Raw genomic sequence first — 26,859 nt, 5'->3', positions numbered from 1 at the left:
TTCAGGTGTGTGAACACAGTGCCACAATCTTTAAAGTGGTCGATGTTCCAGCAAATTCCCCTCAAGGTCAGACTATACAATGCTCAGAGAAATGTAAAAGATCCCAGGCCGCATTTAAATGTTTAAGATCAGGACAGGACCATTGAAAGACTGAATATTAAAAGACTAAACAAGTACAGTTTATTTAGCAGATTTGCAGAAGAAAGTCTTGTCTCTCTAAAAAGAACATGGCAGCACAGCTTAGATTTACTGCATCTTAACAAACCACAAGACTTCTGGAACAATGTCCTTCAGACAGATGAGAGCTAAATGCAGATGTTTGCATATAATGCACAGAACAACACTTGGAGTAAACCAAACACAACACATCAGTACAAACACCTCACACCAACTGTATGCACGGAGGCTGAGGAGGGTTGGTGATTTGGGCACCTTGCAGTTATTGACCATGAACTGTTTTGTATACCAAAGTACTCTGGAGTCAAATGTGAGGCCACAGCTAAAGCTCAGATCAAATTAAATCATGCATCATGACAATGATCTCAAGCACAGCAGCAAACAGATGAGAAAGATGAAAAAGGAAAGAATCTAGGTGCTGCAGTGGTCCAGTCAGAGTCTCAATGAAACAACGCCGTAAAGAAAAGTAAGCAACAATTCCCCCACAACGACGTGCGAGACTGTCATACAGAAAACCATTACTTACAATTACTGTTGCTAAAGGTGGTTCTACGAGGGACTGAATCAGGTGTACAGGTGTACTAAAAAGACCACATAAATACAAATAAAAGCCAATTTCTAGTAAATATTGTAAACCCCCTGTGTTATACTTACAGAAAGCATCCTTACTCACCAGTTTAACGCTCAGGAAATAAATTCATAAGTTTATCAGTAGAAAAATAAAGCTAAAAGTTAAGTTTAATCATTAACTTTTTTTTTTGCTAATTTAATCAAATTAAAAACTACAAATAAAGTTTCCCAGTAAAAAATAATAATAAAATAAAATATAAATCAGAAACAAAGCTTCTGGTGCTCGTGGAAAATTTTGACACCTGTTGAGAATATGGCGGCTGATCTCGTGACCTGTTGTTTACGCTGACGTAGCTCCGCCCCGGACTGTCCGCGTGCTGCTGGTTGCGAGCTCAGTCAGTGAGAGAGGATCCTCGCGACCACGTCGATCTTAACGGCTGTCTTTGACGTTGAAACGATCACAGGCGGCTGGATTAAACCGGTAACCTGAGCAGATTCCGGCGCTAACAAAACACGGTGAGTAGCGTCTGGTCCGACTCGGCTCGGCACGAACTAATGACTGCTCTTCAGGATAATTAACCAGTTAACGGGTAAATGAGCGGGTTAGTTTCAGTGTTAACTGTTACTAGTTAGTGGTGGAGGTTATTAGCTCGGAGAACTAGCTTACATGGCGGCGGTGTGTTTGGTAACAGGTGTGTGTCGGTAACGTAGCAACGGTCGGTCTGCGGCTTAGCATCCGCGCTCATTAACGTTAAACGTTAAAGATCCTCCACAGTATAACTCCTGCCACTGTGTGTGTGTGTGTGTGTGTGTGTGGGCGGACAGCCTCGGTACATCCCGTTCAGCCCAGCCTCGCATCTATTGTTGTTACAGCCCGTTAATTAGTCGGATGGATGTCGGCAGGTGCGTAGCTGTTTGAGGCGTTTACGAGAACGTCGTGATGAGGCTTGTTTATAGAGCTGGGATTAAATAAATCCGCCCATGATGTCAGTCTCCTCACTTTTACTAGTGCCGCACGTCCTGATCATTTACCTTTGATTTTATCAGCTCGTTTTCAGCCCCTTCTGATATAAAGCTGCAGTTCATTCCATTTGTTTATAGTCTGGGCATAATCAATCAATTTTATTGATTTCTTTATTGAGGTTCCTGGCTTAAAATGGGGCTGTTCCATATACAGTTAGGGCAGAGGGTCTGTGTTATCTGACATAACAAATGTCTGTGCGGGTTCCTGAGATTTTTGGCCATTAAAAATGTGTTTCAACAGCATTTTCATAAACCCTGCAAGAATCACCGATAAATATTAATGTGTAGGATGAGACTGTGTAGGAATCTGTAGATGAAGAGCTACAGAAACGCACACAAAGGCACTAAAAGAGCGAATACATGATGACTTTAAGGACTCCTGTTTTAGGCTCACAGAACAGCTTTCTTATCAGTTTCACAGTCTAATAATAGTAATAATATAATAATAAGATCACCATATATCTCCTGGGTCATTGGGAATTGGAATTGGTCTTTTAGAACGTATTTAGTTGGTCAGTCCTTAAAAAGCAGGTGGACAAGCAGAAGCCCACAGACTGGGAGGCAGGGATGAATCTCCAGAAGCTGATATAAGCATCTACAGTCATTATATCACAGAAACATGTAAAAAATAATAATAAGAGAAATAAAAACTGAAGCTGTGAATAAATGAAACACAGAATTTGTGCCCCTGTGCCACAAAACTTTTGGCCATTGCTGTTCATTTGTTCCTCCTGGAAGTATTATAAAAATAAAAATGGGGATCTTCTTTATTTATGGAGTATTTTTTCCAGGGATTGGGGGAGCTTCACAGGAACCAAAAAGAAACAGATGAAGTTGAGAAACTGCAGTGTATATGACAGTCTATGTTAAAGAAATAACAGTATTTATAATAGTAACTTGTTGAATGATGGGAATTATGAGCTTGTGACTAATCAGCAGTCCTGAATAACAGGAGGGGGGTAAACTGAGCTTTTTGATGTGTGGAGCGAACCAGGAAGAACCAGCGGTGCAAACACTACATGAGGAAGAGGAGGGTTGTTAACAGCCCTCAGCAGGAGAGCTGGATCAGGACCAGAGGCACCAGGACCACTCAGACTCTGTGAGATTACAAGCAAAAGAACAAGGAGAAGGGCCAACTGATCATTTTGGTCCTTAAAATGTTCCTTTTGGTCGGCCTGTCATCTGTACGTGACGACCTATTGCAGGTGTTCCTGCAGGTGTGTTTGTATGTGTGCTCTTCTGTCAGTGAGATCAGGTTTGTGGAGTATCCCACTTGTATGTTTACACATGTAGTCACTATATCTCTGTTTTATAAACAGAGCAGCCCTCGTTGCTGCCTGGAGCACACGTAAACATGGACATGGTGTCATGTAAACAGTCGTTCTGTTAGCAGACGTGTCCTCAGGCTGAGTGATCCACTCATGAATCCACCAAACAGAAATCCACTCACAAACAGTACCTGCCTGGTTTGTTTGGGTCTTGGGAGCCTTTAATGAAAAAAGACACAAGAAGCAAAGAGTGGAGTGACTAAATCAAACGTGGTTAATAGCCACACATTGGTTAGGAAACCTCGGCGATCATTTTTGTTGTCGCCATCTTGTGGCCATGATGAGAAACAGGTCAATCTGGGAGGCTCGAAAAGCTCATTTCTATTACAGGATGTACTGCTGGTACCTTGAGCTTTAATGTAGGAGCGGCAATGCTCAGCCTCGCTCTCATGCTGCAGGCATCGCTGCTAGAAACTGAGAGGATAGCAAAGTTTAGCGTAAACTTATTTAACCTGTTCTTTGTTTCTGTTTTAAATAGGGCTGCCACGATTAGTCGACTAGTCACGATTACGTCGACTATCAAAATCATCGACGACTAATTTAATAGTCGACGCGTTGTTTGAAGCTTTGTAAGATCCCAAAAGACGCAGGAATAAGTAGTAGGATTTAAGAGTGTAATAACAGACTGAAACAGAAGATGGCAGCACTGCATGTACAAGGATGCCAGCTGCCGTTAAACCCCGAAGAAGAAGCTGTGTCCCAGAATTCATAGCGCGGCCCTGCTCAGTTTCCAACAATGGCGGCAGCTAGTTAGTTTTAATATTACTCTTATTATTCTTTCTGGGTCACAAAATAAACGTTTAACATATTTTCAGGCGAGAATGTAGCTGTGTAAACCTCAAATATCTGCTTAGTTTATCAAGACACCACATATTTTCAAAAGCGCTCCGATGTTTTCGGAGACGTCTGTTACCCACCAGCTCGATAGCGAGCCGGGGTTCAAGGCTCACTAGAGCCGCTGAGAACACCGGACTCCCGGCAAATCGTTTTCAAACCCACCGCCGTCTTTCACTACTCAGGTTAAACATGATATATAAGTCACTTAGATAACTTAAAAATGTTATTGTTTGGCTTTTTTCAGTATTTTATTTGTTCCTGAGTAAATCAGTTTGGCTGAGATTAGTTATAGTTTTTACACAGCTGAATAAACTTCAAGCAGGCAACTGATTATCAGAAGTGTGAGATGCTCGAGAATATACTCCGGTGTCCTGTTATATTTTAGACAGCAAGGAGCAGACGGCTGAGTTTATTAAACTCCACCGAAACAATCTGCAAATTTCATTAAAATGTAATAAACTATCATCTTGTCTTTATTTTTAGTTAGCACATACCTTAAACACTTAAAGCTGTAAGCTAATGATAGTTATATAAGAGCAGATGCTGCTGGTGCAATAAGCTGTACGTTTTACGTCCAATGGATGCATGATCTGATTTGTCGACTAATCGCAAAAATAACGGTGACTAGTCGACTATCAAAATAATCGTTTGTGGCAGCCCTAGTGTTAAACAAACCTGTGGTAGACAGGAGCGGCTCGAAAAGTCACTTCTTCATATTTCAGTTGATCACACGGTTTATTAAAGGACTCTTAATGGCTTTTTCCCCACTGAGCTTTTAATCACAGTGATGAGTGGTGCTGCTGTTGCTTTGAGTCCTTTTCTTTCACTCCACCTGGGCTCGCCGTCTCGGTCGTGGCTCCGCCTCGTTGCCACTTGCTGTGAGAGAAGAGGCATCAGCTCACCATAAACTACCACAGCACCATCTGTGCTGCTGTTTTAGTCACAGGTGTGCTGCGAAACACATTTTAAAGTCTGCACTCCATTTTTAGACACACGTGAATGAAACTGTCACCACAGACACCTTCACTTGTGTTTACCACACCACTAATAACAGCCTCTGTGTTTCAGTCGCCTCACACGCTGCCTTAATACGACACTGAGATACCATCAGGAAAGAAAAACTGTTGGTTAGTCAGGGTTGTTACAGTCTGTTTGCTGATTGGAAACAGCATCAGTGGCAGGAACAGACCAATGGCTGGCCAGTCAGCTTTATTGGGCCTGGACCATCAGGTCATCGGTTTTGTTGCAGACTGTAGATGCAGCAAAGAGCCTGGGGTGGACACAAACCCAGATTCTCACTCCCAGCTCATCACATAGTGGCTTTTATATGCGAGGCCCATCATTCTCAGCCAGATGAGCTCCAAAAGCGTGCTGTGATGAGCCACATTTGAAATAAATCATGTTGAAATCAGATGGATTTTTACGCTAATTTTGAATTTTAGTTTTGCACTGAATTCAAGCTCTTGTTGGACTTTGATATAACTTTGATATAATAGGTAATGTCTATGTTTTTCCTCAGATTGGTAGTTAAAATAAAAACTGCAGCATGTCTGAGTTGAGGTGGACATGGATTCGCCCCCTGTGTCTCATATCAGGTTGCTGCAAATGTTCAAAAGGAGCCTCAACTACTGCATAGAAACGGTCATCCTCCCTGGTCTCTGATCCCTGAGAAGACATTTTATTTTAGAAGACGCATAAATCTGTTTCCAAACTCTGCCCAGGGTGTGTTCTTTATTTCACCTCAGTGCCGCATAATAAGAGTGAAATTTAATTGTAAAAAAGATCAGTTTAATTTCTGTACCATTCATGTTTGGATTTGGGATTGATCTCGTTTTGTTTTCAGTTTGAGCTCCATCTGACTCGCGCGCCGATTGTGTGTTTGGGTCGGAGCCAAAGTGCCCACAGGAAGCTCAACATCCATCCAAACCACTCTGCTGAAACACTGTTACCCAAGCTGTCTGCCCACACACACACACACACACACACACACACACACACACACACACACACACACACACACACACACACACACAGGAGGATGGCTTACTTCCAGCCAGAGATCACTGTTTCCATTAGATTCACACAGTTGGATTACACAGGTGGAAATGCCCCACAGGTAGACTGTGACAGAGGCACAGAGACTCTGTCCATCCATGGATGGATGGATGGATAGAATGTCGGTCCAATGGAAATCAAATTAATTCACACCATGACATTTTCTGGTGTTAGTGAAAGTTGATTCCGTTCATCTGGATGTGTGATTTTGGGTGGGAGGGGTGTTTCGTCGCTTGTCCGGGTGACCTCTGCACTCTGAGCCGACTGCAGGTTTCCCCAACAAACGGTGCAGTTGTGTGGTTACTGGAACTAGCATTATTTACTAGCAATGTAGGATTGTTAATATGCAATCCTACATTGCTAAGATGGTGAAAGATGTACTCTAAGGCCTCCTCCTCATTTCAGAGATGTTTCTTTTTCCTTTTCACGTAAGCGTCATCCTTGATTCTCTGTTTAAACCAACGTTCCCGTGCACATCCTCATCACTGAAAGAGTGCCCACTGGCTTGCAGGTGTTAAATTGACTGCCGAGTCCCAGCCTGATGATTTCTGTGTTCTGCTCTCCTCTAATTTGGTTGTTTGTTTTACCCAATATTTGCGGTAGAGCAGGGCGATATGGCCAAAAATATTTATCACAATATATATTTGAAAATTTGCGATAACTATATAACTGACGATATAATTTATGCGAGACAAGATACAACTCCACAACTTTACTAGCGCAAAAAAACCCATCCATTTATTTTCATTTAAACAAGCAGCTGTTTTTTTATGTGGATTAAAGCTATATAAAAATTTAACAGTGCAAATGCAAATTCCTTGCTGAAAAGCAAGGCATTTCCAGTAGAAATGGGCTGACATATCCTGAGCATAACCATGTATAGTATCCACTAAAGTTAAAAAGAGGTGCTTTGCAACATTAAACTGCAGTGTGCCAAATAAAAAAGTCAAATATGTATTTTTCGGACCATAAGGTGCACGGGATTATAAGGCACATTAAGCGAAACAAAGCAGTCAGATAAATCAAACTTTATTCAACTCATTCTTCTTGCTTCCTCCACTTCTGTACCATTGATTCATTAATGCTGTATTCTATCACAGCTGCTCTATTTCCATGTTGTTGCAGTTTATTAATAACTAACCTCGTATTGCGGATGGATTATCTCAGTTGTTCTCCTGACTGAAGTTTGGTCCGTTTACAGCATATTATATACCAGCTAGTCCAAGTTCAGTAACCCTATAAACGTCACTGCTGTTTAGTTTTCGGTCTTCATTTATGTTGGAAGTGATAGCAGAGCTGTACGTTTTAATTTGTTTCAGAAATCTCTCAGTCAGAACATGCTATATCATGTTTAGGTAACTAGCGAAACTAGCGAGCTACCTTCCGCTAACTTCCTGCTAACTTCTAACTCTGTTAAATTTCATAAATTCTGTTTTCATGTATGCCTGGATGTTAAACATCATTGTTACACCTGGTAAAGCAGCAATGCTGATCGTTTTATTAAAGATGAAAGAATTTAGACAGTTTTTAACTCTCAGTGATGCTGCAGTGTTCATTTGACTTTGGGACCTGAAGCGGACGGAGTTTAGGACCCAGATTACTCCCAGATTTACGAGCACCTTAGTCCCACAAATACGGCAATAACAACGGCCCGCTTGCATGTTCTGCAAAAAAAAAAAAGTGCTTTGTTGTGTATCTGACGGACAAACACCAAACCAGTTCCACATCACTGAAGTTGCACCATTTTTACAAACCAATTCCGGTTCATCCGTTTCACTCAACGAGCCGCTTTCCCTCATTCTCCATCGCCGCCATGCTTTTCGGCCATGTGCGTATGAAGACAAAGGCACTGCACATGCGCGTTTTACCCATATTCTATCGCGATATTCTATTTTCTTATCGTTGCCTAACATTGTACCGGTATTACCGTGACCGGTATAATATAAGCCCTAATTTGCAGTGTTGATTTTGGCACATAACCGTGTACGCTATATTAGTTTGTATGAGCTCACGGCCCATTGTTGGTCAGTGGACAACTGTACTGCTATTGGCTGGGACTGAGGAGCTCACTTAGATGGGTGAGGAAGTGTTTCTTCCACTGATAGAGCTCCAACTTGACTCTCATGCATCATGGTATTAGGTATTTCATTTAAAATATTGTTTTTAAAATAGTCATGAAAATTGTATTTTTAATTCCATTGAAATTAACCAAGTTAATTTGAAAATAAATTAGATAATTGTGTCATGAATAAGACATCAAAAAAGAAGAAAACAATATTCTCACAACTGTTTTATTACATGATGAAACATATCTGTTCCACACTTACACACGTCATGGAAACACATTCACAAAAATGAAATTGTCTGTATTAAAGGAAACCTTCAGGAAGAAAACTGTCATCGTTAAATACTTGTGACAGTCACACCTGTGAGATCTTCACAGCTGCTGGATGATAAACTTTAATGCCAGCACTCATTTATAAAATCCATTGAATTAAAACTTTGGAATTCTTCAAATTCTTTGTGAGTCTGTTCTAACATTTTGTGTGCTCATTTAGCTCACATGTACCAACTGAAACCAAATTCAGCTCTTAGCAAATCTTTATCTTAAAAACATGTGTGTCCGAAGTTTCTTAGTGGAGTTGTAGCTGTAGTGCTGCAGTCCACGCAGGGCAAACTAAAGAGACGGGCACAGCCAACAGAAAGTGCAGCAAAAATGGAAGTTGATGCTGAAGAGAATTTCCAAGCTAGTTGAGAAACTGGGTACTTCTCCAGTCAGTGTAAAGGGAAGCTGCCAACAAAGAACAAAGGGGTCAAAGTTTTGGCACAGCAGGCTGTTTCTTTGAGTCTACTTTCAAAGCTGGATATGAAAGTTTCATGTTTTTGTGCTGGTAAAGTTGGCCTGAAGGGTTACAGGTAAACTACAGAGCTGCCATGTTCAGGCCTGAGGGGCTTTAAGACACATGCATGGATAAAATTGGATTAAACATTAGCATCTTGATGTGCCACGTACGCCCAGCAGCTTCAGGTCTGAGGCTGTGTGGTTTCCTTCCTGCAGCACAGGAATCAGAATGCTTAGTTTTAGTGAACTCGTTGTTTTAAAGGCTAATAAACTGTAGTAAAATGAGTCAAGTTTTACTTCCTACACAGTTTGTTCTTAATATTTGTTTGTTTAAAAGTTAAATTGTTGTGGATGTGAAACAGTGTCAGCTGTTTTTTATTTACTTACTTTTGCTTCCTCTTATGCTTCTGACCACCCCCCCAAAAAACAAACAGGAACGTTGTTTTTATTTATATATGTATTTATTTGTTAATGTATTCATTAGAAGTCTCGACAACTGCCAGTAAAACAAACTGTTCCTCTTCCTGTTTGTGTGCTTTAACAGGTGGATTGTCCTATGATGGAGGAGCTTCATGATGTCCAGCTCACTGAGATCAAACCACTGCTGACAGGACAGGTGAGGGGCGGGGCTTACAGGGTGCCGTCAGACCTGGATTCCAGGAGTTGGATGAAGTAAACTGTGAACTTTTATTAAGCTACTTCTGAGGAAAATGATTTTCTGTTCCTGTTTTTCAACTAATTTCCGAATGAATTATAAAATACAGAGGTACAGTCGTCTTTGTGTTCAGTTCCTGGAAACTGCGATTGACATAAAAAGTGACAATTTTGTCTCTGTCTCTTCAGAATGGGAGGAATCTCCAGGATTTTGATTGTCAGGTAAGTGACTGACACTTCATCAGCAGAAATTCTGTTCATATTGTATTCATGGACAACATTTAACTGTTTCTGAGATGTAACACGGCCACCATCCATGAGATTTCTTAGTAATGACCCCAGCAGGGTGTTCTTTTACATTCTTAGAGTGAACAGTACAAGTTTATTTGATAACCTGTAGCTGAGAATGAAAGTGACTCTGTGTGAGAGAAGTGGATAAAACCTCAGAGATACTTCATCATTGTGTAATTACAGGCCCATCAAACAGTGTTTGCTGTTTGAAGGCTGCTGTGTGTTGTTGAGCAGAATCGATTTAGGAGGAAACAAGTCCACATTGATCAGTCACGTTCAATATTAGCTATTATTAGAAGCGGCGCTGATGAAGGCACATGTTTTATTGAACTTTTGTTCACCTTTACATGCGTGGAAGCAGAGGGGGTGGAAGCATTTACAGAGCAGCCTGTTTTTGTATCATCACCCAGCTGTGGTATGTGTTTGGGCTGTTTCGGCACTCTAACTGTCCAGAACTGGAGGTTTTCTTCATTTTGGAGTGTTTATTTCCCCCTCACTCTGATCTAGTTCTTGTGTTAAAACACAAACCTTCACAGTCAAACCTTCAGATTAAAATCTGAAGGTTTGACTGTGAAAGGGACTGTTCAGTTTTTGGACGTTCTCAGCTGATTTAGCTGTGGCCCTCTGGTCCAACCTCAGTGTGAGTTTAGGGTCTTCTAAACCTGCTTGGACCGATCCTGAGATGACATGCATGATGTCAGCTGATGTGATAATACTCTATGCATTCTTCCTGCCTTGTAATAAAAACAAAGGCTGGTCCAAAAAAAGACAAACAGCAGAGTTTAACTGTATGGATGGAAAGTGTCCCAGTCTGTCATGTTTGAGGAGAACTGTGCCGAGATATGAGGCTGAAGTCAGCAGGACTGCACATGGATCGATCCTCTGGACCCGTCATATTAACGTCACAGCAGGTCAGTCTGCATCAGCGATGGGGTAAATGTAGAGCAATGAGCTGCTGCTCGGACTGTTTGTTCCCCAGCTGTGTTCGTGTCAGGGAAATCGACATTTTCCTCACAATTTAAAACAAAAAATAAAAACGCCAATAATACAGTAGATGACATTCAGTGTATTTCATATCACCCACTGGTTACAGACTGGGTATTTTTGCTGTAGATCAGAATTAGTCAAGTGGGCACAGTGCTAAGTTATTAGCTAATTCTAGCTAGCTAGGATATCAGCCTGCACCCATAAACTGGACAGCTGCGTCACACAGACACAGATACCTGCTAGATAGTGCTCCACAACATCTGGAGAAAAAAATCCTAGAATTTCCCAAATCAGCACAACAGCACGGTCCACGGGTCCAGACTCAGGTGTCTGCGTGTTCTATTAGAGGACTGAAGATTAATCAGGACAGTAAATTCTCAGCAGACTTTTAAATTAGTCAGTTTCAAGAGCAGGAGATGAAGTTTAATTAAAAAGTTCCACAAACGTCTCAGGTGGTTCACTCAGAGTGTGCAGCTGTGAGTCTGCTTCTTTTCTAGTGATACAGACTTAAAATCTGAGCTTTTCTTAAAAACACAGCCGGGTGGATAAATCCACTGATTTCTGGGTAATGGTGTTAAATCCACCTGTTGAGCTGACAGCTGCACCTGCAGTACGCCTGTGTCGTCTGTGTGGTTTGTATGAGTGGAGGGAGCTCTCATCAAACCTCTTGCAGGTAGAAATAAAGTACCCGAAGCTGAAGGAGACTGCAGATAGAGAGAAGGCAGGTTCGACTGTTTAGACTTTAAGACCTTCCACTTCTCGGCCAATGACCACATGGATTATGTCTCTTGATCCAATCATACCACCCCCGCTTCCCGTCTCTGTGTTCACTCAGCAGAAGGCTGAAGGACGTCAGCACGGCTGACCTCCATCTTTCTGAAACCTTTTCTCTTCCTCCTGTCCTCTGTCAGGATGTCTGACTCTCTGGATCTGCACCAGATCTTCTGTTCTTTAGAAGTTGGGGTGGTGAGTCAGCTGCTCATTAGCTCCTCTGGAGTCACGCTTCACCAGCTGATACCTTACAGCTGCTGAGCCAGTTTGCTTCGTAGCCTGCTCTCTGCTTTTAGCTGCCTCAAGTTAGCTGGAGAGGAGTCGGCTGCTTTTCCATGCTGTGATATTAATCCTTTAAAATGTTACTTATAACACGTCCGTCTATGTACAGCGCTGTTTCTGCCAGTTCAGACGTGCTTATCGTGTCTGAGGACTGTTCTTCATGACTGTGGCTGCGTGTTTGGGCTCACTGTCACTGCTCTGATGGTACTGCATGAGTAACAGCATTGAGACCACTAATTCTGATTGCAGGGAATTCACTTCCCGCCTCACACAGTTCAGAGGTCGCCGAAGTGGACCTCTGAACTGTGTGAGGTCCACTTGAATAAAGCGTGCATTGGAAAACTTTGAAAACTAATTTTTGAGTTCAGTTCAGTATAGAGGCTTCATAATGTGTTTTCTTATTCTTTTAAGATATACTGTTTCCCCAAAGTCAGGAACAGCTGTAACAGAACACTTTAGCTAAAGCACTTTGGTGTAAATCGCCTGTTTTAAACATGCTTGGAGCTTCACTCTGCTGCCTGCAGACTTTCATCCTACAAACTTCTGTTAGAGGAAGTATCACAGTTTGACTCACCAATCCAGAGAAAAGCTCTCACACTTTCATACAAAGGTGAATCCCTCCACTTGTTTTCCACATCAGAGGTCCCGAGCCCGTCTGACTGCACTCCTGAATAAAGGTCTGCATGAAGCGAGTCCTCTGATTCACATCATCAGCCTAATTTATTTCCAGTCCTCACGTTGAAGCACGTGTCTTGTTGCTGTGCTCACTTGTAGAAATGAGACTCATCAAAGAAACTGACTTTTCAAGCATCCTCATGTTTACGTGCACTGAACCTCACACACAGGCTTGTACTCAGCCTGGTTTCACACAGGAAGTTTCAGAACAGTCGTCCCGGGATCTTTTCCACAGTTTTCCTCTCTCACATGAAGCACGCAGCAGGAAACGACCTGCTTCAGACACGATTCTGAATTGATACTGATAGTACCTTAAATAATTTGTACAGATGGAGTGTGAAGGAAGTCCACGTACTATGGACTTGCCAGAGATCACGATTATTTAACAAGGTTACTCAAAGACTGGAAAAAATTGAGAGTACATCAAAATAGAAATCTGTGTTTTAATTAAGTGGATTTGCTTGAACTTTAATTACAGTTCAACTGGAAAAGCTAAATAAGTAAATCTGTGTGTAGTGAAGCAGTTATTCCACAGCCTGGAGGGGAGAGAGTTTGGACTTTTCTGGAAAAAGTAAAAGAAAAATGTGTTGAAACAAACTTCTGTTCTTGTTCTAATATTAATTGGAACCCAAAATTGTAACTGAAATTAAAAATGTATCATTTTGTTCATGCAGACTTTTTAAAATGGAACTGAAGACCTGGTGTTACAGAGCCGCTGAGGTTAATGCAGTGCAGGTGTGAAAATGGCGTAGTCACGTGTCACATGATGTTGTTTATTAGCACGTTTATAGTATATTTATTTAGTGATGTGCTCTTCTGTGTGTCCGCTGACTCTGTGCTTTGAGTAAAAGCATACGAATGCTCTCACTGTGCCGCAGATCCAAACATGTAAAACTGTGTGTGCCGTGTGTGCACGTGAGTAAGTATGAACTTCAGATCCATTAATGGGATCTGTCAGGTGTTTCCATGAGTCAGTAATGAGATTACAGCACCCATGAATCCATTCACGGGTCTGCGCGCCTGCCTGTGTTTCCATCTGTTACCAGATGAATGTGGATGATTTCCTACACAGCCTGTGACAGGCTGAGAGTCGCCACGCTGCAGCTTCGCATGGCGTCGTTCGGCTTTTTAAAGGAAACTACGACGCGTTCATGTGGCCTGATTCCTGATCACATAAACATGAATGATCTGTTCAGAGCTGCTGACACTTGTTTACTGTTTTAAAATGACTCCAGATATTAGAGCCCCCCCCCCCCCCTCCCCCCCCCCCCCTCCGTGCTGCAGTGCATGTTTGTTGTCGGTGCTGATAGGGCGGGGTTTGTGTGTTGTTCGCGATGCTGCTCAGGAGCACGATGTGGAGACAGCCCACGGCGTGCTGCACGTCACCATGAGGGGGGCCGCTAAAGGCAACCGACCCACGATCCTCACCTACCACGACATCGGACTCAACCGTGAGTAAAACACGGACACGGTTAATGAAGCGACGAATTATGTGACAACAAAAACACAACACATTGTTTTCTTTGTGTGTGTGTGTGTGTGTGTGTAGATAAGTCATGTTTCAACAGCCTCTTTAACTATGAAGACATGCAGGAAGTGACGCAGCACTTCTCAGTTTTGCATGTTGATGCTCCGGGACAGCAGGAGAACGCTCCCATATTCCCTACAGGGTAAAACACACACACACACACACACACACACACACACACACACACACACACACTCGTTCTGAAACACACTCAGCATCCTCTGTTGGGTATTAACACACACACAGGTGCCGTGCTCCATGGTGTAACACTCACCAGTGTTTTCTTGTGGCTGATTTGTTGTTAACACAAAACTGTCCCCATTAAACAGCTGCTGTGTTTCTGTGAGGCTGTGTTTTTAAATCAAGAAAACGACCTCGGAGGATTGTGAGGACTCTGTTTATTGTCAGAGCTGATGTTAGTCATTGACTTGATTTTTATTTTGAAATCAGAAAATGCATCAGATTTGCTTGAATCCAGAATATCAGAGATACTTTCCTTAAGTTGAAGTTTTATGTCTTTACTGTGCAATAAAACCTTCTGGAGTTCAAATCTTAGTCTAAACCTCAAAGACTTTATCCAAAAATAGATTCTGCAAACTCAGAAGAAAATGACTATATTTAATAAAAACAGTTATAATGTTGCAACAACATACTTCAGGAATGCTTGCTGCTTTTTAAAAAAACCGTATTTAACCTGAAGTGTCCTGGATATTTACAACATTTTGACTTGTTAGCAGAAACAGGAGCTCTCAGAGAAACCTGCACCAGCTTAGGAAGAACACTCTTCCTTTACACACAGTTACAGTTACAGTGATCGGTTACATTAGTAAGTGTCACATTAACACTGGACCCTAAATCTATGCAGAGCTATTGTGTAGAATATGCTTCTTCACAATCTTCTAATTTTCCACTCAGATTTGTAAATAATAAAGCAGAGAGACAGACGGTGATTGTTCCCACCTTCAGCTGTGGAGTAGCAGCTTCTGCTGGTGTGTGGAAACACAGCTCGGACAATCCACCCACAGCGGCTGTACACTGTGACAGCAGAAGCAGTTTGTTGTTATGAATACGATTACATCTGATAAGAATGATTTTCACAGCACTGGATATTATGATCGCTGCACTGCTTTAACTGTCCACTGGTTGATCTTCTGGAAGTAAAATGACACACAGACCGCCTACGATGGTCTCTGTCTTGACAAAATAATAACCCACTCAACTATTCTCCAGGCGTCAGTTATTTATAGAAGTCAGTGGCAGCGCCGTCTTCTTTACAAGCTTCTCCCGAGGTTCCCCGTCTCTCAAAAGTCCCGTTCTACACAAACGAAGATTTGTTGACACACAGATGTGAGTTACTCCGTCCCCGAGTCGGTGTGATGTCCTCTGAAGTGATGTAAACGTGACTGTGTGTGCAGGTACCAGTATCCCACCATGGATGAGCTGGCTGAGATGCTGCCGTCTGTGATGACCCAGCTTCAGTAAGTCTGCTGTCTTCTGTTCAGTCAAGTGCATGATGGGTAATTTTCAGACAGACAGCATACCCTAATGTGTATTTGTGTGACATCATCAGCATAAAGAGCGTGATTGGTATCGGCGTTGGAGCCGGAGCATACGTCCTCACCAAACTGGCAGTAAGTAGCAAACAGGACTGAGCAGGAGGGACAGGAGGGTCGCTGGTTTTCAGTCTTGATGATGATGATGATGATGTAACTGATGACGGTTGTTGTCGTGTTTCAGCTGAATGAGCCCAGTTTGGTGGAGGGTTTAGTTCTGATTAACGTTGACCCGTGTGCCAAGGGTTGGATCGACTGGGCTGCCTCCAAGGTAACACACACACACACACACACACACACAAACTCTGGATACTGACTCCAGCTGTTCTCAAACATCTGCTGGAGGAGAAATCTGGAGTCAGGATAAGATGAATATGTATGATGATTTTTTTTTAAGTTTGTATCTTTTGAAAAAGAAGAAAGTAAACAAAGAGGAAGTTTGTTAATTTTATTGAACTAAAAGTCAACTTCAGATACTTTCTTATTGTTAATGGTTTGAAAGAAATGTTCTCACCACCACTTTTCCATTTGAGAAAAAAGTGAGAGGATGCAAAGCATGAAATTGAGGAGCTGCAGTGGAAGTGGCTTGCAGAGTGGCTTGCAGAGCCAGCAGCAACTGAAAGCAGGCGGAAGCAGCTAAAGTGGCACGTGCCATATAATATTTACCAATAGGATGCACAGAAAACTGTCACCATGCTCAGTTTTGAGAAAATTATTAAGGTGTTTTTTTGCCACAAAAAGTCTGTGTGATGTCCGAGCGGTAATTATTTGATGGATGCACAGTGAGAGGTTCAGCTGTGCTCAGGCAGCATCCTCGTCTAAACCGCAGAGAGCAGGTCGAGTGAGTGAGAATACACGGACCAGAGAGACACATCTGTAGGCGAGCTCTGAACGAGCTCAGGTCTGTCTGCAAGCTCCAGAGTTCAACTGTCCTTACAGATGGCAGTTAGTCACTGTGTGTGAACAGAGACGGCATCCATTAAACTGTCAGCCGAACACCAAGAATCAGTTTGTCTGTTGGTCTTCAGGTTCTGAGGATCATAAGACTGTTTTTTTTGTCTCCTGCAGCTGAGCGGCTGGACAAGCAACCTGGTGGACATCATCATGGGGCATCACTTCAGCACTGTGAGGACAGCAGGCACTGCAGGCTCGTTCTGTATGACTCTAAGCTGTGGTTAACCACCACTGAAACCTGTGTGTGTGTGTGTGTGTGTGTGTGTGTGTGTGTTTAGGACGAGTTAACAGAGAACAAGGAAATAATCCAGACGTATCGACTCCACATCTCTCAGGATATACCGCAGGACAACCTGGCCATGTTCTACAACAGCTACAGCAGGTGGGACACTGAACACTGTGGCTGTGGGGAAAAGGAAGTGGATGTGATGAATAAATGCAAATAGAAGTAGAAACAGAATTGATATGAATGCCACTGAACTGTGTTGATGGACAGATATGATGGAAGTGGGAGAGGAATATTTTGTCTTCCTTCACAGCTTAATACTTAAGGAGCCTAAAGAAGATCTAATACAGCACCATCAGACAACCTTCTACATCAGCTACGTGCGTTACTTACAGCTCATGTTGGATTATCGTTTGAAAAAACAGTACAAACAACCAGACTTCATTATGTAATCATATTTTACCTGTTCAGCTGATTTCCTTCCACTAATCAAGCTTAGTGCGCTCCTGCTGGTGTTTGTATACACGCTACTTTGTCTTTATGCTGGAAGTGGGAGAAGAAATGAACTCTCTGTTTACCACATTAATCCTGCCAGTTAAATCGCCTCAAATCATCCTCCACAGCTGTCGGTTTATGTGGTGGAAACCTGGATGTTTCCTGCTTCAGAGCTCGATCTGAAGCTAAAGTGATGCTTCATTTTTCAGAAGCACCCTGATCCAAACACTGAGGTTGTTTGGATTAATTGCATCTTTCAGGGCAACAAAATGCTCCGTAATTATCTGAGAAACAGTGTTTAACAGAGAGCAGGCTGCAGAGCGCACACTGACAGCTTTGCTTTCAAGCCCCTGTAATCATCATCAGTGACAGCTGACGGGAGCTGGAAATAAGAGCTGTGCTGATCTTTAGAAAGAAGACACGTGTTTTGACAGCTCAGGTGGCAGAACAGACATCTTCACATCACAGGTGTGAGCAAATCATTATTCACATCAAGTTTCAGTGCAGAGTGCTAACAGGCTGAAGGACACTTCAGAAAGCTTCAGATTTTCATTGGTTTTATGGTTGCTTCCATCTGATCCGAGCTCCTTTCAAAGTAAGAAAATCCCAGACTGTCAGAGATGCTGCTGTGTTTTACAGCAGCAGCTTACTGTGTCCACTTCACTGCCTTACAGAGTGTGTGTGTGTGTGTGTGTGTGTGTGTGTGTGTGTGTGTGTGTGTGTGTGTGTGTGTGTGTGTGTGTGTGTGTGTGTGTGTGTGTGTGTGTGTGTTTTAGTCGCACCGAGCTGCAGATGGAGCGTCCTGTCTCTGGTCTGAATGAGAACACAGCCACCACTGTCAGGTATGTCTTTGTCTTCTTTCACCTCTAACATGTCTGACGGTCATGTGACTCGTTCCATTATTTGGCGTGCTCGTTTCTCAGGTGTCCCACTCTGCTGGTCGTCGGAGACTCGTCGCCTGCCGTTGATGTCGTGGTGAGTGGCTGCCCTGTTTCCATGACAACAGCCAGTAAATGATGTCACATTCTAGTGAACACTGTGTGTCTGTGCGCTCTGCAGGTGGAGTGTAACTCCAGAATGAATCCCACCAAGACCACATTGCTCAAGGTACCGTCTCTACTCATCATTTTTCAATACTCTTTTTCCGACAAAGTTGTATTTTTACTCAGTTGTATAAAGCATCTGTATTCTATTTTTATCCTATTGTATATTTTATTCTATTTATTCTACTGTATATAGTATTTTATTTTATTATCTGTACAGTTGTGTACAGTATTTTATCCTTATTATATTCTAATTTTTGCTATATAACTTTTGCACTGTCCACTTCCTGCTGTGACAAAACAAATTTCCCACGTGTGGGACTAATAAAGGTTATCTTATCTTTATTTATGAAACCTGATGATGTCACCTGGGGTGGGGGGGCTAGTTAGTTTGATTAGCTGCAGTCGTAAACTATGTGGATGCAACACATGTATCAGCGTACACATACCAAGTAAGGGACCCATAAAAACACCAGAATTTCACTCACTGCAGCTGAAACACAAACATCTTGGATGGTCTGAACTGCACAGCTAACCATATCAGTACCGTTATGTTAGGCTGCACAGTATTTATGTTTCTAATAGAGTCTCATATATCATAATAAATACTAGAGATGGACCGATCCGATATTACGTATCGGTATCGGTCCAATACTGACCTAAATTACTGGATCGGATATCGGCGAGAAATAAAAAATGTAATCCGATCCATTAAATATCAAAAAAGCACCTCACAAAACTTGCGACATGGCCTAACTCGGCTCATAACCGTAGCACGTCGCAGCAGTATGCGTCACCTGATAGAGCAGCTGTGTGTATTTGGCTTTTCTGTCGCGAGTCCGTCTCTCTTCTTTGTTTTTGGTCCACTTTGCACCGGAAAGAGGAAACCAGCGGCGGAACAACAGCAGCACGTTTAAGCTTGATAAGCTGTTGTTAGAATGTATTTAATATTACTTTCTAGACCAGGATCTTTTTCTACGTAGCTGACGGCTGGTAACTGTGCAGGGGCGGATCTAGCAAAGTTTAGCCAGGGGGGCCGATAGGGCATGAACAGGGAAAAGGGGGGCACAAAGACATACTTTTCTTTCTTATTCTCATTTAAAATGTCTAGCTTTTAATAAATAATTATCTGAATCTCACACCCAAAGTTTTAATCTGATGTAAAATGTATAGAAGTCCATTACTGTATATAGTAACTGTTAAGTCTAATATACCCTAGTAAGCTATAGTACTTTTTCCTTTGGGAAGGTACCATCTGTGCAGTTTGCAATTCTGCTGAAGAAAGATGTTGAATCTATTTAATTATTCTTGAAAAATAATTTATTTCTGTGCATTTTGTTTCACACTGCATCAAATTATAGTTGATTACATCAATTAAGCATCATGAGGTGGAGGGTGGGGGGTGGTTCCCTATTTTCTTTTGCTGGGAGTTTGCAACCCTATTAATTAGGTTGCTTAATATTTCTGCTAAGTGCTCTTTAAAATACCAGAATAGGGAGGATGGAGTAGGTTTAAGTTAGGTTTTAAGTTAGGTAAGGTTTATTAGATTGGTCAGTGTTGCTGAACTATGAAATATTTTGGGTGCAGTGTATTTTTTACATACAGGTATAACAGAATAACTTTAGTGTTGTTGTTTAGTTAAACTTGAGTATGAACTTATACAAAATGCAGCAATATATTAAAAAAACAGTTTTATTGATTAAAAAACACACAATATCGGATTCATATCGGTATCGGCAGATATCCAAATTTATGATATCGGTATCGGTATCGGACATAAAAAAGTGGTATCGTGCCATCTCTAATAAATACCCTGCACCCTTTAAAACTCCCACCCTCCACAGATCTGGATTTTTAATTTTTGTCCTTCAGCTGTAAAAGGCTGATGGGGTAAAGTCGTCACCCCGCTGGGCGGGCGGATGACAAGGTTTGACTTTCTGAGTTTAGAATTTAACTTTTAAATGTTTGTTTTTGTTTCTATGAATTTATCGTAAAAGTGGGATTTTCATGGGGGTTAATTTAATCTTTCTTCCCATCATGCTCCACCACCACTGTTGAGTGATTATTGAAATGTGATCTGAATATCCAAAAATTAATCTGCTTAATAAATATTTCTCAGACTTGCTCAGACTGTGTAAAAGAGTCTTGGTATGTATTACAAACCTAGACTTTAATGTGCTTGTTAGTTTTCGTCATCGTCGCTGTTTTATCCCCATGATGTGTTTTTTGTGTCTCCACTAGATGGCAGACTGTGGAGGACTTCCTCAGGTGGTTCAGGTGAGCCTCAGTAACTTCCTGCTTGTTCCTTCTCCTCCACCATGTTGTAATAATAAGAAAATAATCCTGTTGTAATAAAGATTAGGACCAGGATTTGTCCTTCATATTTGAAGTTTTGAAACTTAATAAAACTTTAATGTTTGTAGTTTTTAATAATTGGGTCAAATTGAGGAAATTTGTGTTTTGTTTTTCACCAGCCTGGAAAACTAGCCGAGGCCTTCAAGTACTTTGTGCAGGGGATGGGTTACAGTGAGTACCATTTAATGACTCACCTTAATACTAAATGAAAAGCATCTAACAGTTTAAGTATGATCTCAGCTTTGGTTTATGGTTTGCACATTACCCGAGAGTCGTGCACTGTATTCAGTGTAAAAACATATGAATTCCACGCGCAGCTGGCCAGTGGTTCCTGCAGTTGCTGGCTGTCACCGGGTGAAACTGGTCACAACGACGGTGCTGTACCAAAAATCTCTTTGTGATCACTTTGGTCACATGGCCACAGTCGCCTGTAGTTTACATGGAAGACACCGACGTGTCTGTAAAGCAGTTCAGACACGCAGTTCAGGAAAAAGTGTGACATCACCAGTAATGCAGAATGCTTGCTTTTAAAATAAAGGTACACATTGAAACATATTAGCTGTTTTGCTGAGGCACAACTTTCACTTTGAAACTGAGCCGTTTCCAGTTTGTGTTTTTCACTTTCATTACTACTTAGAGAGCAGTTAGCGAGTGTTTGCAGACAAACTACGGGCGACCTCAGCAGTCTGCTGGCAGCCGTAGCAGCACCACATTCCTCTTCACCACCAATTTGACTGCAAAATAAAATCAGTCTTTTTCCAATGAAAGGAGTCGCCCCCTGCTGGCCATTAAAAGATTGGCTCACTTCACCAGTCCTGTAATAGTGATTTGTCGGTCGCGAACGAAACGGCTCTTAGAGCCGCCTCTTTGAAGTGAACGACGCGAGCCGGCTCCTTATTTGGGAGCTGTGGTTTGTTGTTTTTTTTTCTTTCTCTCACCCTCTCTCTCGCCCTTTTTTCCGCTTCACTCCGCACGCGAGCCTTGTGCTTTGCGCTGGGAAGAGGGGGGAGGGGCAGTAGTTACACTCTCAGTAGCACAGGAACAGAGCGGGAGGGAGAGAGAGAGAAAGAGAGCCAGGGACAACAACGTCACATTACAAAGGTATAGTAATCATCCACAACTATTTTCAGTTGCGGATGATAAAGGATTCATGCAGGCCCATATGACAGAGAATGTGCATCTTCTTTTTGTTTTCATATTTTAATTTATATTTAATTGTGTTGTGGTTTGCAGTGTTTTGTGTTGTTTCACTTTAAATTTGTTTAAAAGGAAAAAGCTGAAAATTTAAATAGTTAAAATGTAAATAGTTGGTTTTTGTATCATGTGATTTATTTATTACATTTTATGTGGAGTGAATAAATAAAAGTATATTTATATTTACGGTGGCCCCTAGAGACAAAACACGTAAAAACTCCAAAACACATACAAAACAGAACAGAAGTGCTCCAGGATGCTAGGGGGCAGTGTTGAGCTTTTGTTACCTAGTGGCTACACAAGCCAGGAAGTACCAACGACCAGATTTGGTGTGTGGTAGTAACAGGTAAATGAACATTTTTTTTTTAATTATTTGAATATATATGAGTGCTTGTGTATAAATACACAAACAATACACTTATGCTTTCAATTGTGTATTTTAAGTGATCTAGGTAGCTCTGTTTTGGAAGTTCAGTTAACGCTAGAAATGTGTTTTGGAGTATTGTTTATATATAAACATACATAAATAAAACCACGTGTTTTTTTTTTTTGTTTGTTTGTTTTGTTTTGTTGTTTTTTTGTTGTTTTGTTTTTTACATTAGTAATTCCTTTTGTACATAATTTTATATTGTTGTTAATAATAAATTAATTAAAGCAACAAAACAACCTGAAGAGCCGGTTGGGAGCCAAAAGGGCCGGTTCTCTAAAAAGAGCCGGAATTCCCATCACTATCCTGTACGAATGAGTAAATATGTTAAACAGCTAGCATGTCTGATGGCAGCACGTTTACAGGTCTTGGCTAGCTGCACACGTCCACAGTGGTTGTGCCGTTACGTTTGTAGACATTTCCTCCTGCAGGACTAACGCAGCGTGTGGTGCCCTCACACTCGTGTCTTTGTCTGTTTGTCTGTCTGTAGCTCAGCTTCACTAGATTTTCTGTGTAAGTAACAGTTTGCACAGCATGACCTGCCTTAGGATTTGTTGTTAACGCACACACCTGATACCTGTGTGTGTGTGTGTGTGTGTGTGTGTGTGTGTGTGTGTGTGTGTGTGTGTGAGAGAGATATTAAACTACAGCATGTTGGTTTCTCACCCTGCCCTCCTTCCTCTCTGTTCCCGTTTCTCTCTGTTGTTCTTTTCCTCCAGTCCCTCATGTTGCTTTACACCACGTCAGCAGCCAATCAGGTATCAGGATTCCAACCAGAATCTGAACCCCTCTCGTCCTCTCCATCGTCCTCCCCCTCATATGTGTGTGTGTGTGTGTGCATGCTGTCGATCAGCTGAACACGCTGACGTTTTTCTTCCTTTGCAGTGAGCAACCAGCAGGGTGCGCTGCATGCCAGCACGTCTCTCTGTTCACACTGTCGGCTCTCGGGCTCGACTCTGAGCTGCTGCTCGTGTCTGAAAGGCTGAAAACACTTAGACATGAGAAAGCTGTGAGGCCGAGAACACACCTGTCCCACCGCAGGAATCCGACACTTCCTGTGAACTCTTCTGCTTTGTTTCCACTGCTGTACAAACCTCAGCACTTCAGAAACATGCTACACAAAAGGAAGTACCTCTGAAAGTGTCACTTTTAACACAGTTTAATCATAACACCGGGACACTTAGAGAAGAGACAGAGCAGGACAATCATGACTCAGTCAGATGGATCTGTGTTCGCTTAAGTTGAAGTGAGTTTTCTCACATGAACGGAGGGCTAGAGAGTTGGTCAGGATGTGTTGCAGGTGATAGTCTGCCCCTGAACCATTCACAGGGCTTGTGTTTAGATGAGGGAGCCCACACACTGGACCATTAGCTGCGATATTCACGAGCACAGCTGAACATCTGAGTTTGTACTGAGGACCTGCGAGGTTAAAGATCCAGGATTTGCATTTACACAAGCACAGGGTATCAATTCTGCTCATTTCAATATCCATATTTTATTCTCGTTAAAGTAGCTTTACAACGTTCGCAGTTCAAAAACTCTGTTTATTCCTCCATCTTTACTTTTCCTGTTTGAGGTATTCTAGTTTATTTAAGCTATTGGTTGTTACATGTTGTGTTTTGTGCTGAAAGGTGAGCGTTTCCCAATGTTTGGAATATTGATCTTGTATATTGAAGTTAGTAATAAACATGGACCCAAACAGAGGCTGGATCCACAGCAACATTATTCTTTGATCGTCAGTGATTTGTTGCTTTTATTTTGACAACGAAGTACCACAACCTTCGATTCGTGTCCTCCTGAAAAGTAGTCATCCGTCCGGAGAATGAGAGCAGTGGGATGAAAGCAGAACACGGGGACTTCCTGTTGTGCAGAAGGCCTGAAAGTCACAGCGGCTTCTCTTCGTCTGTGTAAAGTGAGCGTCACGCATGAAAGGACAAAGCTTCAGTGTGAACAGACTGTCATCAGATTTGAATCCAGCGGCTCGGCTCACCGCGGACGATTCAAATCAGCCTCCGCTCATACATTCGCTGGCTCCGCCCTCTGTTACTCTGTCACTAATGCGTTCTCATGTGTGTCGCCCCCTCAGTGCCCACGGCGGGGATGACCCGGCTGGTTCGCTCCAGGACTCACTCGGCCTCCAGCGTGGGCTCCACAGACGGCGTCCGGAGCCGCAGCACCACCAACGAGGGCGCCAACTGCGCCGAGCCTGACAACACTGCAGTACACACCATTGAAATGACTGCATAGGACTGTTCCTGTTTCCTCTGTGTACCTGCAGTTCTCTCGTCCAATCAGATCCTTCCTTTCTTTTAGTTGTAAATGTTTTTCCTGAAAATAGAAAGCCCTCAAAAGCTTCACTTCCAGCTGCCTGTTCTCTAAATATGTTCCCTGTGAGTTTAGGGTTCGTTGAATGATGTCATAAACATTTCGGTGTTAGCTGCCGCCATGTTGGCTCCTTTTTCCTGCGCTCTGTAGGCGTTACTGCACACAGGTCAGTCGGTTTGTATGTATACACAGCTGTTGTATTCCTTCACTGCTCCTTTCTCACTCCTGATTTCTTCTTTTAGTTATTACTCTTATATAATCAATACTTTGTTTATCTTTGCTGGTGGTGTTGGTTGATATGAAGCTCGTTTCTTAAATGAACCCTTCTTTGGTGCCCATTACAAAGTGGATGTGCTTCCGACCCAGATGTATTTTTGTAATTACTTGAATCGCACTGACAGAAGATCTGTGACGCGAGTTTGACCTGGTTTAACGACAGAAAACGGCATCGCGAGCTGCGGTTCCCTAAATGGTTCCCTCGGTGTTTGTGAGTGTGCACCATGAAGCCGGGTCCTCGTACAGCTCAATAAAATTGAATAAACACATTAAAACATGAAGGTCAGTGGGACTGAACTTTGAGCTGGCTTCGTCCGATGCTGTTTTGCTGATGTTTAAACGGGATTTTCTTTATTCATTTTCTGTGGCCGTGCAATTTTTTTTGCCTGAGCTTCAAGTGTAAAATCAACTTAAAGAGATTTTTTTTTCCAGATAATTTAGCGAAACATCCTGAAGTCAGCCTGTTACCTCCACAGTCTCCTCTCTTTCCCGTCTCTGAAGCTCGGTTCATTCGGCCCGTCCACAGCATGCTCCTTGTAGAGTGTTGGCATGCAAACTGTGCCGTGGTGTCAGTGTAGTGAGTAATGAGATGTTGTTCAGCTGTAAACCTGCTGCTCTCCATCTGAAACGAACAAAACCTCAGATGAGGATTCTCTAGGCTGAAGCTGGCAGCAGGGGGCGCTGCTGCGTTTATTGTAAAAGGTTCAAAAGAAATGATTTCACTGGGTGAAAAACAGGAGACACCATCCTGATAAAACCACAGCCAGACCACACTACGCTATCTGAACACTTGATTTTATTTTCCAGTTAATCTCTCCTAGAATTTACCAAAAAGTTGCCATTTCCAAGACAGCCCGACGTGATGTGGGACAAGTTACCAGGAAATGGAGGTGGTCGTAGTTGCTGCAGAAATCTTGGAGTATTTCTGGAAATGGAGCATTTCTTGGATTCTGATTATTTGTAGGAATTGTTTTTTGGGAAAAAAAATGTTAATGAAAACTTTCACCACAAGGTGGCAGTATTTTACCAGAAAGCTGTGATGACTGTGAAAGAAACACTACTGTACAGATGTTAATGCTGATTCACGGCTCCATCTAGTGGATCAAAGTGGTATTACATGAGAGTACAGCTCAGCCTTGTTTCAGCATTGGCTGAGATCTCTGCACTACGTAGATGTTGTAGACGTGAGATGGGAGCTGCTGTCAGTTTTCTCACTGCATAATAAAAGTGTCACACTTGGCAGAAGGCGTTTCTACTGGAAACAAACAGCTGATGTGTAAAAGAAACAGAATGAACCAGGGTTTTTTTTTCACCCACTGAGAAGCTGCTTTGCTCCTACAGTTGACAGCAGGCTATGTTTGGCTTTCTTGGAAATGTCCTGCAGCTTTCAAGGAACATTTTCTTGGAACGTGATGGAAAATACAGCCGAGGCCAAAGGGTGACCTTGGTCGTGGTAGTAGTGTGTTGCTGCCCCCTGCTGGACGATTCAGCAGGAAACGAACGCCAGTGTTTGTCAGCAGCTTTTCATGTCGACTCTTATGAAACATTCAGGTTTGGCGGGGACAGCAGGGTCGACCCATAAACTGTTCACTTCCTTTCTTCTCTATATTCTGACTGTGGTTCTGTCCTTGTTGTTGTATTTATTACACTTATGTGTGTATTATTACTTTGGAAATTTCTACTGAAGCTTTGGTAGCGGTTCTGTTACAGAGAAGTTTGTTTCACTGGATGTTCACGATGTAAACACGGTTTGTAATGAAATAAAACTCGTTATCCAGAGACACGGTCGAGGCCGAGCGTCTCAGCTTTTCTTTAGTGGGTAAAAATACTCACATTCAGATTCTACTGGAAATAAATCAGCTGTTCAATGGTGAAGCTGAGTGGCACGTCCATAGTGGGACGTGGTCCAGAATAGTCCCACAGCGAGAGAGATTCTGATTCAAGCAGGGGTCTTTTGTGGGCTTTCCATGTCCTCTGTGGTTCAATTAAAT

The 26,859-nt window shown here is 42.3% G+C and overlaps 1 protein-coding gene across 3 annotated transcripts; it reads left to right on the top strand.

Annotated features, from left to right (window-relative positions):
- Positions 1–1,121: 1,121 nt before the first annotated feature.
- On the top strand, positions 1,122–26,651 carry LOC134619021 (protein NDRG3-like). 3 transcript variants are annotated; one of them, XM_063464706.1, is made up of 17 exons: positions 1,122–1,263; positions 9,377–9,448; positions 9,676–9,708; positions 11,676–11,730; positions 13,838–13,943; positions 14,042–14,162; positions 15,436–15,498; positions 15,591–15,651; positions 15,758–15,844; positions 16,642–16,698; positions 16,806–16,909; positions 18,025–18,090; positions 18,172–18,223; positions 18,308–18,355; positions 20,533–20,568; positions 20,766–20,817; positions 24,354–26,651. In XM_063464706.1, exons 3-17 carry the CDS (start codon positions 9,677–9,679, stop codon positions 24,512–24,514), a joined length of 1,101 nt encoding a protein of 366 aa, XP_063320776.1. In that variant the 5' UTR covers positions 1,122–1,263; positions 9,377–9,448; position 9,676; the 3' UTR covers positions 24,515–26,651. The 3 variants fall into 3 exon arrangements, with proteins under 3 accessions (XP_063320776.1, XP_063320775.1, XP_063320777.1); XM_063464705.1 differs by lacking the exon at positions 11,676–11,730 and having other exon boundaries at positions 1,123–1,263; XM_063464707.1 differs by lacking the exons at positions 1,122–1,263; positions 9,377–9,448; positions 9,676–9,708 and having other exon boundaries at positions 10,950–11,730.
- Positions 26,652–26,859: the final 208 nt, after the last annotated feature.

This window comes from Pelmatolapia mariae, linkage group LG20, assembly GCF_036321145.2.
Source record: "Pelmatolapia mariae isolate MD_Pm_ZW linkage group LG20, Pm_UMD_F_2, whole genome shotgun sequence".
Taxonomy (NCBI): Eukaryota; Metazoa; Chordata; class Actinopteri; order Cichliformes; family Cichlidae; genus Pelmatolapia; species Pelmatolapia mariae.
The sequence above is the reverse complement of the archived record's forward strand: the minus strand, read 5'-3'. Positions and strand labels throughout refer to the sequence as shown.

Bases quoted from the DNA above. Each gene is read 5' to 3' on its own strand.
- LOC134619021 (XM_063464705.1), top strand. From the start codon at position 9,389: ATGATGGAGGAGCTTCATGATGTCCAGCTCACTGAGATCAAACCACTG. The intron at 9,709-13,837 runs GTAAGTGACTGA...GATGCTGCTCAG, and splicing joins TCCAGGATTTTGATTGTCAG to GAGCACGATGTGGAGACAGC. The intron at 15,499-15,590 runs GTAAGTCTGCTG...TGACATCATCAG, and splicing joins TCTGTGATGACCCAGCTTCA to CATAAAGAGCGTGATTGGTA.